Source organism: Drosophila subobscura, chromosome O (assembly GCF_008121235.1).
Source record: "Drosophila subobscura isolate 14011-0131.10 chromosome O, UCBerk_Dsub_1.0, whole genome shotgun sequence".
In the NCBI taxonomy this organism is placed as follows: domain Eukaryota; kingdom Metazoa; phylum Arthropoda; class Insecta; order Diptera; family Drosophilidae; genus Drosophila; species Drosophila subobscura.
The window spans coordinates 6,652,702-6,667,298 of NC_048533.1; the positions used below are offsets into that span (position 1 = coordinate 6,652,702).

At 45.3% G+C, this 14,597-nt stretch overlaps 4 protein-coding genes across 7 annotated transcripts; 2 read left to right on the forward strand and 2 right to left on the reverse strand.

Annotated features, from left to right (window-relative positions):
* Positions 1-217: 217 nt before the first annotated feature.
* Positions 218-3,092, reverse strand: LOC117897401. Of its 2 annotated transcripts, none has more exons than XM_034806219.1 (2): positions 2,958-3,092; positions 218-957 (listed from the first exon to the last, which is right to left on the reverse strand). In XM_034806219.1, exon 2 carries the CDS (start codon positions 933-935, stop codon positions 579-581), a length of 357 nt encoding a protein of 118 aa, XP_034662110.1. In that variant the 5' UTR covers positions 936-957; positions 2,958-3,092; the 3' UTR covers positions 218-578. The 2 variants fall into 2 exon arrangements, with proteins under 2 accessions (XP_034662110.1, XP_034662111.1); XM_034806220.1 differs by lacking the exon at positions 2,958-3,092 and adding an exon at positions 1,032-1,154.
* Positions 3,093-3,791: 699 nt separating this feature from the next.
* On the forward strand, positions 3,792-6,781 carry LOC117896402 (E3 UFM1-protein ligase 1 homolog). The gene is made up of 5 exons (XM_034804715.1): positions 3,792-3,952; positions 4,014-5,014; positions 5,077-5,557; positions 5,619-6,277; positions 6,441-6,781. Exons 1-5 carry the CDS (start codon positions 3,876-3,878, stop codon positions 6,578-6,580), a joined length of 2,358 nt encoding a protein of 785 aa, XP_034660606.1. The 5' UTR covers positions 3,792-3,875; the 3' UTR covers positions 6,581-6,781.
* Positions 6,782-7,070: 289 nt separating this feature from the next.
* Positions 7,071-10,690, reverse strand: LOC117896401 (PAX3- and PAX7-binding protein 1). Of its 3 annotated transcripts, XM_034804712.1 has the most exons (9): positions 10,392-10,690; positions 10,051-10,328; positions 9,474-9,714; positions 9,223-9,405; positions 8,434-9,090; positions 7,824-8,372; positions 7,570-7,762; positions 7,192-7,515; positions 7,071-7,126 (listed from the first exon to the last, which is right to left on the reverse strand). In XM_034804712.1, exons 1-9 carry the CDS (start codon positions 10,609-10,611, stop codon positions 7,075-7,077), a joined length of 2,697 nt encoding a protein of 898 aa, XP_034660603.1. In that variant the 5' UTR covers positions 10,612-10,690; the 3' UTR covers positions 7,071-7,074. The 3 variants fall into 3 exon arrangements, with proteins under 3 accessions (XP_034660603.1, XP_034660604.1, XP_034660605.1); XM_034804713.1 differs by lacking the exon at positions 10,392-10,690 and having other exon boundaries at positions 10,046-10,175; XM_034804714.1 differs by lacking the exons at positions 7,071-7,126; positions 7,192-7,515; positions 7,570-7,762; ... (1 more) ...; positions 8,434-9,090; positions 9,223-9,405 and having other exon boundaries at positions 9,533-9,714; positions 10,046-10,328.
* A 1,440-nt stretch (positions 10,691-12,130) lies between these two features.
* LOC117897214 (arrestin domain-containing protein 17) lies at positions 12,131-14,538 on the forward strand. Its single transcript, XM_034805923.1, has 4 exons — positions 12,131-12,428; positions 13,048-13,203; positions 13,262-14,107; positions 14,173-14,538. Exons 1-4 carry the CDS (start codon positions 12,314-12,316, stop codon positions 14,325-14,327), a joined length of 1,272 nt encoding a protein of 423 aa, XP_034661814.1. The 5' UTR covers positions 12,131-12,313; the 3' UTR covers positions 14,328-14,538.
* The last annotated feature ends 59 nt before the right edge of the window (positions 14,539-14,597 follow it).

Here is a 14,597-nt window from a genome sequence, read left to right on the forward strand (position 1 = left end):
CAATTTATAATTAAATGTTTTTTCTTTTATTTTTTGAATATAATATCGATAGTTAGAAAATGTTGTGGTTCTTTTTTTTGGACAAGTTGTACAGACTATTAGAAATTTCTTCTTGGGGACACTCCCTCCCTAAGTACAAAATGCAAAATTAAGCTTCGTTTTGGTAGTTTTGTTTTTAGGTGGTAGAACGTTAGTCATGGTTCTTTTTCTTTGTTATTTAGGGCGGAATCACGAGTTACTTAATTTTTCAACAAATGCGTTAGACGTTTAGAATAATAATAAAATACATGAAAGGGCAACACAGTAGGGGGAAGGGATGTAGATTTTGGAGAGCTATGTATGTATAGACTTCTGCGGCTTCCTTTTTCCAGCAGATCCGTTTTTGAATATAGATAGTTCGTCTTTTAATATATATATTTATGGTAGTGTAGGTATGTAGAGGTGTATACGTATGTATGTTTATAAGCGATTTATATTTATAGGTTTATGTTTAGTTCATGATTGTGTGTGTAGTATGTCTATGTGGGGGGTGGCTGAGGATGCATGAGTCATTAAATGCTTGTCTGGGGCTTCCTCTTCTACCAGAAGCCGCCCGACGAGAATCCACCGGGAGGCACTCGTCCGCGCGCCTCGCCATTCGTGGCCGCCGGCTTGTTGTCCGACTCCTTGGGCTGATTGTTGGTCGTGGGCTTGGAGTCCTCCTTTGGAGTTGTTACCTCGTCGCGCAGCTTCTCCACCACCTTGTTGGGGTCAGTCGAGCCCATGCAGGCATTCAAATTGGAAGAGTTTTGCTGATTGTATTTGGGACGCGGGGCGGGTACGGCAACTTCTGGCTCCGAGAAAATATTGGTGTGTCCGCCGCCCGGTGGCTTCAGCACACGGCTAGAGGGCCGAGTGCTGCTGGTCATGCCAATTTTTAGCTCGGTGGAAGTCATGTTGTTGCTTTTTTATTTTCTGCTGCAATGAATAAGAAACAAAAGTGAAATTAATATACGGCGGCCTGCAGCTCTCACATTACAATGGCAGCATACAATAAATTCTAGCCTATGGAAATACAACAGTCACGCCACTTGCGGATGTGGCCAGCAGAATAAAGCGAATGACGATGACGACGCGCGCGCCTTCCGCCCTACTGAGGAAACTCTGTTTTCGAACGGCGAGAGAAAATGAGAAATTCACATGTACGAGAGTTGGTGGATGTGTGTTAGTATTCTCCACCGCCCCAACGCCACAATGGTTGCCTGGCTATTGGCCCCTCTCTATACACATAAATTTATCATCTCTATCTATCTATTTTTGCTGGTTGCGTTCTCTTTACACTTTGCCGTTAACTGTAATTGCGCGTTTTGTTGCTGTCGCACTTTCTTTGTTGTTGCTTTTTTTCGTTTTGGTGTCAAGCTTGACGGAACAGTGGGCCAAAACTGCACAACTATTGGCAATAAATGGAAGATTTCTACATATGTACATACATAGATATGTAGTAGTTGCTGCTGTTGCTCTTATCCCCCAGTCATTTTTTCTGTATTGTTTTCATGGTTTGGCTGTGGGGTGGGCTAAGGAGGTCATAGTGGAGGCGATGACATCTGCCAGAAGCGCTTTTTAACGTTTGTAATGATGCGTCATCATCCTTTGGGCAACGCAGGGGGTGGAGATGGGATGGCGCAGGCCCCAGTGGGGTGGCAACATTCACCACAGAGAGACATACACACGCGCAATTATGTTGGGGCATGGGGTAAAACAAAGCAAAGTGAATGACCGCATAGAGTCAAAGATCTCCAGCAGCGTGGCTATTGTATTTCCCATAATATGCGCTAGATGGCAAACGTTTCTCAGCTAAGAAAATAAAGTAGAGCAGCAGCAGCAGGCCGAACTGAGGAGATGCTCGACGGTGCTGCTATTTTTTAAGAAGGCCAAAATAGTTTTCATCTAGATTTAGTTTAGTACTCAAAAACAGTTTGCTTTTTTAAAGCCAGATATTGCGGGAAGAGAACAGAATTGGCAACACTGTGCCTGCCCTTAAGCGCGCTTGCCGGCTCACCCATACAGCCAGAAACATATGAACACATGCACACAAATAACATTAACGGTGACCGTGTGCTGGTATTTTTGTAGAAATTATGAGTAATGAGCGATCTAGATATAGCTCGAAATTGTCGGTATGTACTCTCTATCTCTCGCTCGCTCTACGTCTCCCTTCTCCTCTCTTGTTACCTATCCTATTGTATTTCGCTGTGTTATGGTTTCGCCATTAGCCAAAGACAAGGCGATCAACAGCCAAATACATATGTACAAATGTATGTACAGATTTATGTATATGGAAAAAGCACATTAAGACAGTCGGAAATCAAGTCTAACCAGTGAATGGGGGAATGGGGCCTACTTAAACGAATTTTCGATTATAGCTTAAACCGCGATGCACACCGAAACTGGCAGAGCAGAGGTAAGCAGATTTGTTTTTGCACTGTTGCCCGAGATGGCGGCGCGGCGTCGTCGTCAGCGTCACTTCCAAAGAGTAGAATCGCGCGGAAGGCAAAAATTTCGGTTCAAACTGCCTCTAGCTAGTTTTTCAGGTGGCTGGGCCCCCAGTCAGCCGATGCATGCAATCGTTCCGACTAAATGAGCAACATGGCCGCTAAAAAAAGACAAAGGCGAGCACAGAATGGAGCATAAAACAGGGAGCCCAAGAGGATATGTGTGTTATTTATATGCATATGGCAGCTGTGCTAAATAAAATTTAAAGGCGGCAGCTGCATCAAACAACGGACATACAGACACATGAACACGCACATAGCGCTTGCGCTTCGGCACAACACATCCCAAGCACCGCCATAGGGACAGACAACCACAAAATTCCATGGCACAATGCTGCTAGGCGGAAAATATTGATTTCTTTTTGGGCACATGGCAATGATGGTCTAACTGCTGATCCAACCCATTAGCACAACTTGAAAGCTTACCTTAGAATATACTTTGAACACTTATTAAATGGTTTGGCAAACAAACGAAAAATTTTACAAAAATTCTGCAGACGACGCGCACTGGTACCGTTTATTTTCAAAATTGCAGTGTGACAGCGGATTTATCGATCAAATATACCGACAGACCATCGAAAAATACCAAACTATACCATTGAATCTTCAAAATATACTGTAAATATACCATAGTCTTAAATGCCATTCCACGGTTTTGGTGTTCTATTTAATATTACCAGGTTGCAAAGACTTATAACACAGAAACAATAATTTGATCCGTTTAAAGAATTAATTGGACGTATTTTAAATACTAATTTTTATTTGTTTGTATACCTTATGTTCTTATATTTAACAAATTTGCATTTTAATTTTTCATTAAAATCGCCCTTCTGGAAGCAAGGGAGGTTTGTGTTCAGTATGTAAGTGTATGTTACATGTAGAGACACATGTATGTTAAGTGATATCATGCAAATTTTTGAAAAATAGCGCGCTCAACAAAAAAGAAAAGAAATTCTCTTGTTTTTCAGAAAGGGAAAGAGAACGGGAACATAGGTAAATATTATAATAAGCTCGGAGGGATTTGGGGGGCAGTTCTTCTATCTTCACAACATAATTGGGGATCAACTCCGATATATCCGGCCGATATTGGAGTATTGTTCTTGTGTGTGGAGCAACACTTTCTTGTTGAATCCGCTCAAAAACAATTTTTTATATTCGCCTGAAATCTTAGAAATCAATTGTTTCAACCCTGACAAACTTTATTACAATTATTGACGACACCAAAATATCGGTATTTTGTTCGATAAGTGGATCGATTGGCATGCGGTCACACTGCGTGCACTTTTGTTGACGTTTCAAGTTTTTCACTTTAAATTTCCATATTTAGTTAATTTAACAATTAAAATGGGCAGCGACTGGGATGAGATAAAGCGCCTGGCGGCGGACTTTCAAAAAGCACAGCTTACCTCGACACTGCAGAAGTAAGTACGTGAATTTTAAAGTATTCCCATTGATCCGACCCCCTACATTTATCATTGAAAGGCTGTCCGAACGCAATTGCGTGGAGATTGTGACGCTGCTGCTGGAGAAGCAGCTGCTGGAGGTGGTGTTCACCAATGATGGCAAGGAGTACATTACACCAGATCACTTGGAGCGCGAGATCCAAGACGAGCTGTATGCGAATGGAGGCCGGGCCAATCTGGTGGAGGTCAGCAGGACATTGAATGTGGATCTGTCCCGCATTGTGACATTGGCCGAGCGCATTGCGGCTGAGAACCCTCTGGTGCATCTGGTGTTGGGCCAGCTAATCGATGAGGACTACATCAGCCACATTGCCCAGGAGATCAACGAGAAGCTTGCGTTGCGTGGCGAAATATCCATTTCCGATTTGGCCTCTCAATTCGATCTGCCATCGGAGTTTCTGCAGCAGGATGTGGTGGAGAAGCACCTGGGCAAGATCATCAAGGGCCGCCAAGATGCGACCAATCCGCGAGTCTTTTTCACGCAAGCCTACATCCAGCGATGCAAGGCGAAGATACGCGGTGCTCTGGCGGCCATCACCAGACCCACAAATGTGGCTGTCATTCTGCAGCAGATCAATGTTCAGGAGAAGATCTTTCACTCACTGCTAGACGAGATCTCGCCGGCCGGACAGGTGACCTCGAAACTGGCCAATGCCCAGTACGTGCCGCACATCTACGCCAAGACTCAGGCTGATTGGGTGAACTCCTTCTACAAGCAGAACAGCTTCCTGGAATACGATGCGATCAACAAGCTTGGCATCTCCGATGCCAAATCCTATATACGCAAACAATTTCCCAACGAGGAGTTCTTGTTCCTGAAGCGCGTAGCCCTCGGCGCTCGTCTTGTAGAGCTCACCGTCGTTACGGCCCTCAATGAGTGCAGTGCCACCAAGCAATACTTGGACTTGACAACCATTCTGCCTTCCAATCTTTCGGAGGAGGATATCGAGGAAGTCTTCAGTGCCATTATGGCGCAGAAGCACAGCAATCCCAGCAACTTTGTGTACCTGGAGAGCATCGGTATGGGTTATACTTTAATAATTCAATGGACTTGTGCTTTATTCTGTGTGTTCTCCTTATAGTTTTCTCGCAGCCGTATCTCACGCAGCTGGTGCAGCCATGCCATGCTCTGGCCGAGGCACAGGCCAAGGCAGCCATTGACACGGGCGTCTATCAGCAGTTTATTGTGGATAAGAGCCTGGCTCAGAAGGGTAACTCCTCCTTCCAGGACCAGGATGATGATGGTAAAGTGGACAAACGCGATGAGCGTAGGAAGAAGGCTTCCTCTGGCAAAGCCGGTGGCGGCGCCCAGGGACGTGAAACCAAAACAAAGTCAACGAAAAAGCATCAACGACGCAGTGGAGCAGCCCACAATGATACCGATGACGAAGACGATGGGCAGCAACAGGGCGCCCGCGGAGCAAGCGGTGGCGGTGGCAATAAAAAGACTGTAAAACCATTGGATTTGGTCAAGACGGCCGACATTGTCAAGCTCATCAACGCTAGTCTAGAGGAAGAGAGCCTGGAGCACTTGGCCCCATCGATTGCAGCTCTTTATCTAAAGTATGCAAAAAGTGAGACTACACGTGCTGGTGCTTTATATTTCTCTATCTATCTTTAACAGTCAATTGAATCAGACGGCGCTGGCCAAGGCCCAGGAGTTGTATGAGGCAACACCGCAAACGAATCGTCGGCAGACCCATGCCGCCATCCAGGATCGCATCAATACGCTGTTGATAGACATTCGGCTGTATGAGAAGGGTCTGAAGCTCTTTAGCCACGACACTCAGACGCAGCTGGTGAAATATCTGCTCAAATCACTGGGTAATGACATCTGCAATGAACTTTCGCTGTATGTGGCCAGTGAATGCAATTTGACGGTGAAGAATACCAGCTTGAATGTGGATCAGCGCATCAAATTGGCCCAAGAGTGCGATGCTCAGTATCGCAGTGCCCTGCTGGAGCAAAACAAAGCCCTGAACAAGTCCATAGATGAGTTTGAGCTGGCCACCGAATCGGTGCTAAAAGCCTGCAGCATGATTATCAAAAAGGTGGACAGGAAGAAGGATCGCCTGCTGATTGCGGATCACAAAAAGAAGCTGCAGCAACAGCTGCTCGACTGCCGAGAGCCAGCTCTGCTGCTGCATTTGGCTGCCCTGATACTGTTTACCACAATTAGTGGCTGCATTTTGCACGCCTCTGGTAAATTCGTCTCTGCCATACTGCAGCACATCCGTGGCTCTCTAAATGATGCCCAGAACAACATGCTGTTGCGCTATCACGGTGGGTATTTAATCATATTATAATACGAAAAGTTCTACAGATGTTGCATGCGGCAGGGCTTTTCGGTGTTCGCCCAATGCATCAATATCATGGTTTTTTTTTATAGTCTTTGATAGATAGTGCCACTTTGCAAATAATTGTAAACTCTAAATTCTCTTTGTAGATCTGGTATTGCAAGTGCTGCAGGCAGCGCCAGAAAGTGACGATTCCAAAATGGCCCACGAACAATTGCAGATCATGCAGACGGAGGTGGTAGAGCTGGCCCAGAACTTTACACGGGCCTCGGTTTCCAAGGCAGATTGAGATCTCTTCCTTCCTCATTGATTACATCTTAAATTTCAATTGGTTTTGGTCTCTAAGAGAGAGTTTTTGTTAAATTTGCATAGTTTATAATTTGTATAAATTGTTTTTTTAATATTTTATTATTGCTATGCACGAGAGTCGTCGAGTCGCCTTGAATACAATCAGTAAAGTTACAAAAATGGTTTAAGAGCCTTAAACAGAGTTCCACAATTTATCACTTTGAATGTTTTTGTTTAATGTTTATAGGAAAACGATTGGAGGAGGGGCTTTAGGTTTTAGGCAAGCGTTTCTTCTCATTATTGGTGCTTTGCTAAGCTCAAGCTCAAGAGCACTCATTCTTTAAGGGGCTATATACAAATTGTTTAAAAATTCTTACAAATTATACAAATTTTAATATTTAGTTTAGAGTTTTGTGCTTTGCATTGCCTTTCTACAACGAGAGTATTTGATTGTTTTCGTTTTGGTGTCTTGAAATGTGAGCGATGTTGTGTACTTTAATAACTATGTAGTCTTATTAGCATTTGCTTGGCCTTTTCGCAGGATTGCCTAAAGGAACAAAGGGATACATATTAAAGTTATCTCTTTAAATGGCAAGCTTTGCATGTACTCACATAAAAACTGGATTGCTGGAATCGCAGCTGTCCAATGTTTGTTTTATATACATTATAAATAGTTCCAAATTCTTGAGAGTTTCGCTGTTGGGCAGCAACCAAACCGTGGGCAGGGTATTTACTATGATATAGGCCTTGTTGATGGCATCATTGGGCGAGCAGACACGCAGGGCCAGCAGCAGGTAGCGATTTAGTAGCCCCCCAATTGCCAGCTCACGTAGTAGCTTGTCCCCCAGGATGCCCTGCCAGCTGAGAAAGTTGCGAAAGAGCTTCAGGCCGCTGCAGAATTGACGCTGAAAGAATGAAGTCTTCGCTTCTTGCACTCTGTAAATATAAACAGTTTAGTACCTTAATTTGCGGCTTAAAGTTTTAACTTACTGCTTGGGAAATATCGGTATAAACACATCATTCTCCAATGCCAATCGCATGCGTTCCATAATCGATTCAAAGAGTTTCTTGAGCTGCTTATTGGTTCCAGTGAGTGGAAAATCACGACCCAAGCGATTGATAAAGCCCACGAGCCGCAGTGTTTGTGTGGTAGACAAGGGATCCCAGCATTCCGTGACCAAAGCTAAAAGAAGAATATACAAAATGGGTTTACTTTTAGCAGTAAAGGAAGCAATTGTACTTACAGGTCACTTTTGGCAGCACAATCTTATCAATGAGCGATGGCACTAGATTCACATCAGGATCGTTCTTTAGCTGCTCCATTGTTTCATCTGCCTGACAGGCGTACAGCATGCAAGCCTGATACCAGCGCATTGTCTCTATGTCTGCATACACCTCCAGCAATGGCGACCACACCAGCAGTTCGTGGCGCACTAGTGGGGCCAATAGTTTGGGCAAACACAAGCTAACAAACGCATCCAGATACGAGGACATGTCGGTCTTTCGCCAAGCATAGAACTTCATGAGAATGAGCTCGATTTTGCAGAATTCATCGGTGACATCTTCAAACGCTTCGTCAGCTTCCTTTTGCGTTTGCGCAGTGGCAGACACACTCTGTTCCTGCTGCTGGTCGGCTATTTCATCATCGCTGGACATGCCATCCAAGTGGGAGGCCAAGAGATCGTTGCGTTCACGTTCGCAGCGACGACGTGTCCTTCGTCCCTCCCGCTCGGCTGCGCGGCGCACTTGTTCTTCGTATTCCGGTGTGCGACGGGCAGCAGCGGAAATAGGTTCTGGCAAAAGGAAAAACACAATGAAACCCAAGACGATTTAAGGGAAATTAAACACTCCTACTTGTTGCCTCGGCCATTTCCTTGGCCTGATCTCTGATATCCTGTCGCCGGCGATTCACCAGATAGCGATTATTCTTTCCCGACTGATGCAGGGCCCGTTTTTCCAGCTCGTTGATGACGGGGCTCTTTTCGGCCAGGCAATCCACCAGATCGTTCACATAGCACTTGACCTCCTGATAGAATTTGTACTTGGCTGCCGCCGTTGGAGCATTCTTCTGGCACTCCTGCTGCTGCAGCTTTAGTTCCTTCAGCTCCAAGCTGACTCTGGCCATGGTGGCCGAGTGATCCGCCGAGCGTTCTTTAATCTCCGCAAGGCGTGACTGAATGGCAGTGAATATCTCCTGGGGTGTGCGCAGTGCTGTGGCCTTGGGTTTTTCCTTTTTGGGCTTTGCGGCAGAGCTGCGCATGGCTGAGGCCAGATGGCTGCGATCGAGGGCATTCTTCGCATAGGCTTGTTCCAGCAGCGTGGAGGTGGACTGTGGGGCCACTAGGTCGGCGTCTTCCAGGGCTAGAGCACCGCTGGGCGCCGCCGGTTTGATCATGAAGCGTGAGAGCACAGTTTCGTGCTGGGCATGGACTAGCTGGGCACCGGTGACGCCCTTGCGGATCTGCTGGTTCTCCCACTCGTTCATCTCGCGGTCAGAGTCTTCATCGGTCGCTGAAGTAGAGTGAACAAAGATTAGATAATTGATTGGGCACAAACCATAGGTATCTGCGGCATCTGAGTGACGTGCAGCTGCGGTCAGCTCTGGCCACAATATTTTGGGGGACTGGCCCACACTCTACATACAATCATTCTCGACGGCATAGAACTGCTCGCGACGCTCTTCACGTTCCTTGCGACCGGTTATGTCGCTCATGTCCACACGCTCCTCATCGTCCGACTGATCGCCCTCGACATCCTCGTTGGGCAGGCGGGTGCTCAGTTTGGGTTGCTCTTTGCTCTCCTCAATGGGTATATAATCACCGGCACCTAAAGGAAATCCAAGAAAAGTATTAGGAAAGGTCATGGAAAGCATACAGTATCCACCCAATTCATACCCTGTTCTCTGGCTCGCTGTCGTCGTTTGCGAGCGGCATGTATCATTGCCGCATCTGGAATGGAGCCACTCTCCAGCATTTGCTTCAATGCCTCCGGCTTGGAGAAGCGATGATGCTCCTTGCTATGGCCCCCATCGTCCGATGGATCGCCTCCATCGTCGCTCATATCATCACGCCCGGCACAGAGGGCCGCCCGACCATTCAGAACAGCCTCGGGGGTCTCTGATTTCTTAACCACGAGCTAAGGGAACAAAGAGTACAATAAATATTAATGGATAGACTCGGAAAGGGTGCATGATGGAGTAAGAAGTAAGAGAACATTCATGCGGCATATTAAAGTGGGTTCATGCGATTATAATATAAGCTTAGAAATGGATCGACTACAACAGCAACTTATGGTTATATGTTGGCTGCAAATATAGCTTAAATCAACAACACAATCGCCTTCATCGCTCAAAGGTTTTCATATAAGTAGTTGCTCTTAATTATTGTAATTCTATCATTATCAAATCATTTGTTGAGTTGAAATTTTTCGGTTTTTAATGGTGAGAGAAAAATTGAATAATAATAACCTTACCACAAAGTCGTCTGTGCGTATTTCGGTTTGGATCATATGATTATCACTTTTTTTACTTTTACTCTGATCGCTGCTCGCGTTTTTATATCTACTAGAATTTGTAGCACCCGAAGCACCCGTGGCACTGGACGACTCTAAATGCTGTGTACTACCATTTTCCGTGCTACCGTGCTCCGTTCGCTCCTCGCGCTTCTTCTTGCGCCGCTCCTTGTCCATCAAGCGCATTATTTTCTTGCTATTCGACGATTTCCGCACTTGAAAGACCTCCCCATCATCCTCTGCAAAATCAATGAATCGTAACAATTGGAACCACTTGGGGTTGGATAAATTTTCGATCTCACCATCGTCGGCAAAGCTAAGCAAAGCTTTTGGCTTGTTGTCATCATTCGTTTTGATGGTTTTCTTCACTTTTTCCTTGTCGCGTTTGCCGGATAATATCGGCGGCGGCGGTGCCGACTCCATCTCGGCGTCCAAGTCCAACGTGGCCCCGTCATTGTCATCGTCCACACCGCTGGAGAACACGCGCCGCTGTATTTTCTTCGGCTTGCGAAACAGCGACATTTAATGCAATGCTATAGCTACTTTAAATTATCTTGTTAAAAAAGGCAGACAAAAAATTTTCGCAAAGGGTCCTCTTAGGGTTGTCAAATATATTTCAAAATATCAATATACCGATATGTTTTTGCGATATTTTTTTTTTATATTTTAAGTTCGGTAACTAACAACAGGATCTAAATAAATATATGGGGTATATTGTATTTGTGCACAAAAGTGGATGTATGCAACGCACAGAAGGAAATGTTTCTGACGCCATAAAGAATATATAATCTGTGGTTAGTGGTATCGATCAGCATCAATAGCCGAGTCGATATGGCCATGTCTGTCTGTCCGTCTGGCAGTCTGGCTCAGAGACTATAAGAGCTAGAGCCACTGAATTTTTATCCAAGATTGCTGTGATATAACACTGATACAAGTGAATGTATGAAGCGTCTCACACGTCCCTATTCGTTTAGCTCATGAAACTGGGGTTTTCTCGACTTTACACGGACACCGCATGTGTGTGTTAGTGCGTTGGTCCCAACTACCACCTCCGTAAAATAATTTTTCTCAGAGTTTTATAGAAAAATAGGAAAGGGCAATTTATTCAGCATTGTTGGTTTTTGTCAGGTTTTAGGTGAGCGAGATGGAAATATGATCTGGAGGATTTTTATACAGTGAAAAAGTCTGTGGGTGTTTTGAACCAAAAACCATAAACACTTACTCAAAAGAATTAATTACATATGTTAAGCGAAGAATAGTTGAATAAGTCAAAACACAGAAAAGTGGAATAAGGATTAAAGATGTTAAAAACATACGTAAGGTTTCTGTTTTCTTTATGGTTTATTTCCGATGCGCATGGAATTGAATTTTAGCAAATATATACAAGCAAAATAATATTTTGATATTTTTCCCAAGCAAAATATATTATATGATATTTTTTATATATTTGACAACCCTAGGTCCTCTTCCTCTTGGTACTGTTATAGAGATGGACTGCAGCCGATAGCCGGGAATCACAATAATGCTCGATATCGAACCGCAAAAATGAGGAACTACCGATGTGTCATCGATAGTTCTCCACCTCTAATTGGGACGCAAAAATGAGAAGAGAGAGAGGAGAGAGTATCTTACTCTCTCCGCTGACCTAATCCTCTCTTTGGCATGTGACCGCAAGGCAAGCAGGTAACAAGGGACGAACAAGGGGAGGATCTACTACACTGATGGATCAGTAGCTAACAGACACATAGCTTTTTCACGCACAAAACCTTATCATCTCTGTCCGCCGAGTTGCTTGCAATTGATAAGGCCTTGGACCATGCTATCTCGCGCGGTTTTTCTCGTGTCGCCATCCTAACGGACAGCAGAAACGGGGCTTTAAGCCCATGGTTCCTAAATACGCTAAAAGCTTAGCGACAGTGCTTTGATAGGCACACAGTAGTCGCAAGTAACATTTGTGATAACAAAGATAATATCGATAACGCATCGCATATAACCTTTAATATAAAAACACAACAAGACGAGTAAACTACCCATCGCTAAGGAATTATAATAATATCTATAAATTCTTCGAAAAAGAACAAATTAGCTCGTACCAAACATTAATTTCAGCGACAAAATTGAAATCCATCGCTGGTGTGCTGTGTGCACACAGAATAGACCGTTCAAAACAACTTTAGGGAAATTGTCGTTTATTTGTTAGTGCAGTTAACATTGAATCTCCAACATGGGTCTCAAAGGTTGTGAAGTGGAATTGGACAATCCCTGGAACACGTACTATGCCGGCCAGACGGTGAATGGCCAGGCAAAATTCACATTTGACTCGCCCAAGAAGGTTCGAGGTGAGTGATGTCAAAATTGAAATGTTGAGTGTGGGTCTTGTGGAGAGGGGAGTATGTACTAATTATTCACATCAGCTGAGAGGTTGCGGTTTCTTACTCATCAGAGTGACGACAGCCTAACATAAAAAAATGTATACTATATGCAGGCCGTTTTCTTTGTGCGTCTTAGAATGGGATAGTCCTGCACCCCAAAAGCCGGGTGTCGGTCATGAAACCACCCAACACCCTCCTCCTAGTTGGGGGTCTGTTTTTCGCAGTTGCTCGCGGTTGTTGAACCTACCAAAGAAATGCACTTTCTCCCCCTTTGTGTGCACTTCCAATTTGAGAGATAACAAAACTATTTATAGGCACAAGTGTGAACACAATAAATACAGAATGTATATGTAGCGTATGCGTTCCATTACAAACACCCAAAACCTTTGATTGAGGTTAGCAAACACATTGGAACGATGCTGCTGCCTAGCGATGATGTCATCTGTTGGGTATGCCAAGAGCGAGAGTCGTCAGCGAGAGCGTAGCAGAGACGCAGTAGCTTTTATATTATTTATAGCTAATTTTACAGAGGGTTGGGGTAGACCGCAGTAAATTGTCATTCACAGCAAACACTTTTTCTCTGCAGGCATCATAATACGATTCTTGGGCGAGGCCAATACGGAGTGGAATGAGGAGCGTAATGTGACCACCAGCGAGGGCAAGACCGAGAACGAAATCACAACACTGAAGGGGCATGAGGAGTATTTTAAAATCCAATACTATCTGCTGGGCGGCAAGAACAGTGAGTATTCCATGGACATCTACCAAAATATTCCCTCTCTAATGGCACAACTTTTCAGGCTCTGAGACGGAGCTGCCGCCGGGTACCCACACCTATCCCTTTACTTGCGCCTTGCCGCCTACTCTGCCCTCGTCGTTCGAGGGGGAATTCGGACATGTGCGCTATACCATCAAGGTGACGCTGGATCGACCATGGAAATTCGATCAGGACATGAAAATGGCCTTTACGGTCATAGCCCCGGTGGACTTGAATCTCAATCCACGTGTCAAGGATCCCTTTAAGCTGGAGCTGGAGAAGTCCTTCTGCTGCTTCTGCTGTGCCTCGGGTCCATTGTCCGTGATCACGAGCATACCGCAAACTGGCTATGTTTCGGGTCAGATCTTGCCCATTACGTGCGAGGTGGACAACGCCAGCAACGTGAATCTCAGTGCCGTGAAGTTTGAGCTCCGCAAGCTGGTCACCTTCCATACGAGCCAGCCGCGCAGCGAGAAGCGCGAATCGAAGGTGATCATTTCGAATCTCAGCATTGGCCCAGTGAATGGCGGGGACTCTCACACGTTTACGCAGCAGATGGAGATACCCGCACTGCCGCCAACCAATCTATCCAACTGTGGGGTTATTGCATTGGACTATGACCTGCATGTGACCTGCGAGGTCAGCGGTGCTCATAGAAATCTTACGGGCAAAGTGCCCATCACTTTGGGGACCATTCCGCTGGCTGGCATGAAGCCGCCCGTTCAATATACAGATGTGCGGGCTACCCAATCGGAGGATCCCTCACTGGCGCCCACACAGCCGGTGAGTCCAGCCAGTCCACCCGCTTCGGATGGTGCCATGGGTGGGGCCCTGGGCTGGAATGTCGCCGATAGCACTGGAGGCGGTGGTGGTCTTTACCCCAATATACGTGAGTACTGAGATTTTCCACAATAAAATGTGATTTAATTGGTGGTAATTTATATTTTGCTACAGCGCCACCGCAGTTTGTGGAGACACAGTATCGAGCGCCCACCATTGCCGGACGCGATGATTCGGAACACACGCAGATGAGCGGCGAGGGAGGCTTTGCCCCACGCTATCCAACATTTCAGTTCAACAATGCCACAGCGCCGCCAGTGAATCACTAAAAACCAATCTCGGACTATGACCCCAGGAATGATATTCAAGTGTGCTCTACTCGACTTTTGATTTAGTTTCGTCGATTTCTTTGATTGTTCGTTCGGCTTGCATTTATTTGATAATAGCTTTCCGTCCAAAGCGAAAGCAGCAATCCGCCAACCCCCCTATATATTGTACACGTTATACAAGCGCACAAAATTCTGTCAATTACGCTGCTCAGCAATTCAGTTCTACTCTCAGCAAATAGTGCCTGGAACTCAAAGCTAACTAAAACTCCT

Coding starts and splice junctions, on each gene's coding strand:
- LOC117897401 (XM_034806219.1), bottom strand. CDS start 935: ATGACTTCCACCGAGCTAAAAATTGGCATGACCAGCAGCACTCGGCCC.
- LOC117896402 (XM_034804715.1), top strand. CDS start 3,876: ATGGGCAGCGACTGGGATGAGATAAAGCGCCTGGCGGCGGACTTTCAA. Junction 5,015..5,076: donor TGTGTACCTGGAGAGCATCG/GTATGGGTTATA, acceptor TTCTCCTTATAG/TTTTCTCGCAGCCGTATCTC. Junction 6,278..6,440: donor CATGCTGTTGCGCTATCACG/GTGGGTATTTAA, acceptor TTCTCTTTGTAG/ATCTGGTATTGCAAGTGCTG.
- LOC117896401 (XM_034804712.1), bottom strand. CDS start 10,611: ATGTCGCTGTTTCGCAAGCCGAAGAAAATACAGCGGCGCGTGTTCTCC. Junction 8,373..8,433: donor GGAAATGGCCGAGGCAACAA/GTAGGAGTGTTT, acceptor TCCTTTTGCCAG/AACCTATTTCCGCTGCTGCC. Junction 7,763..7,823: donor TGTGCTGCCAAAAGTGACCT/GTAAGTACAATT, acceptor TTCTTCTTTTAG/CTTTGGTCACGGAATGCTGG.
- LOC117897214 (XM_034805923.1), top strand. CDS start 12,314: ATGGGTCTCAAAGGTTGTGAAGTGGAATTGGACAATCCCTGGAACACG. Junction 13,204..13,261: donor TCTGCTGGGCGGCAAGAACA/GTGAGTATTCCA, acceptor ACAACTTTTCAG/GCTCTGAGACGGAGCTGCCG. Junction 14,108..14,172: donor TGGTCTTTACCCCAATATAC/GTGAGTACTGAG, acceptor ATTTTGCTACAG/CGCCACCGCAGTTTGTGGAG.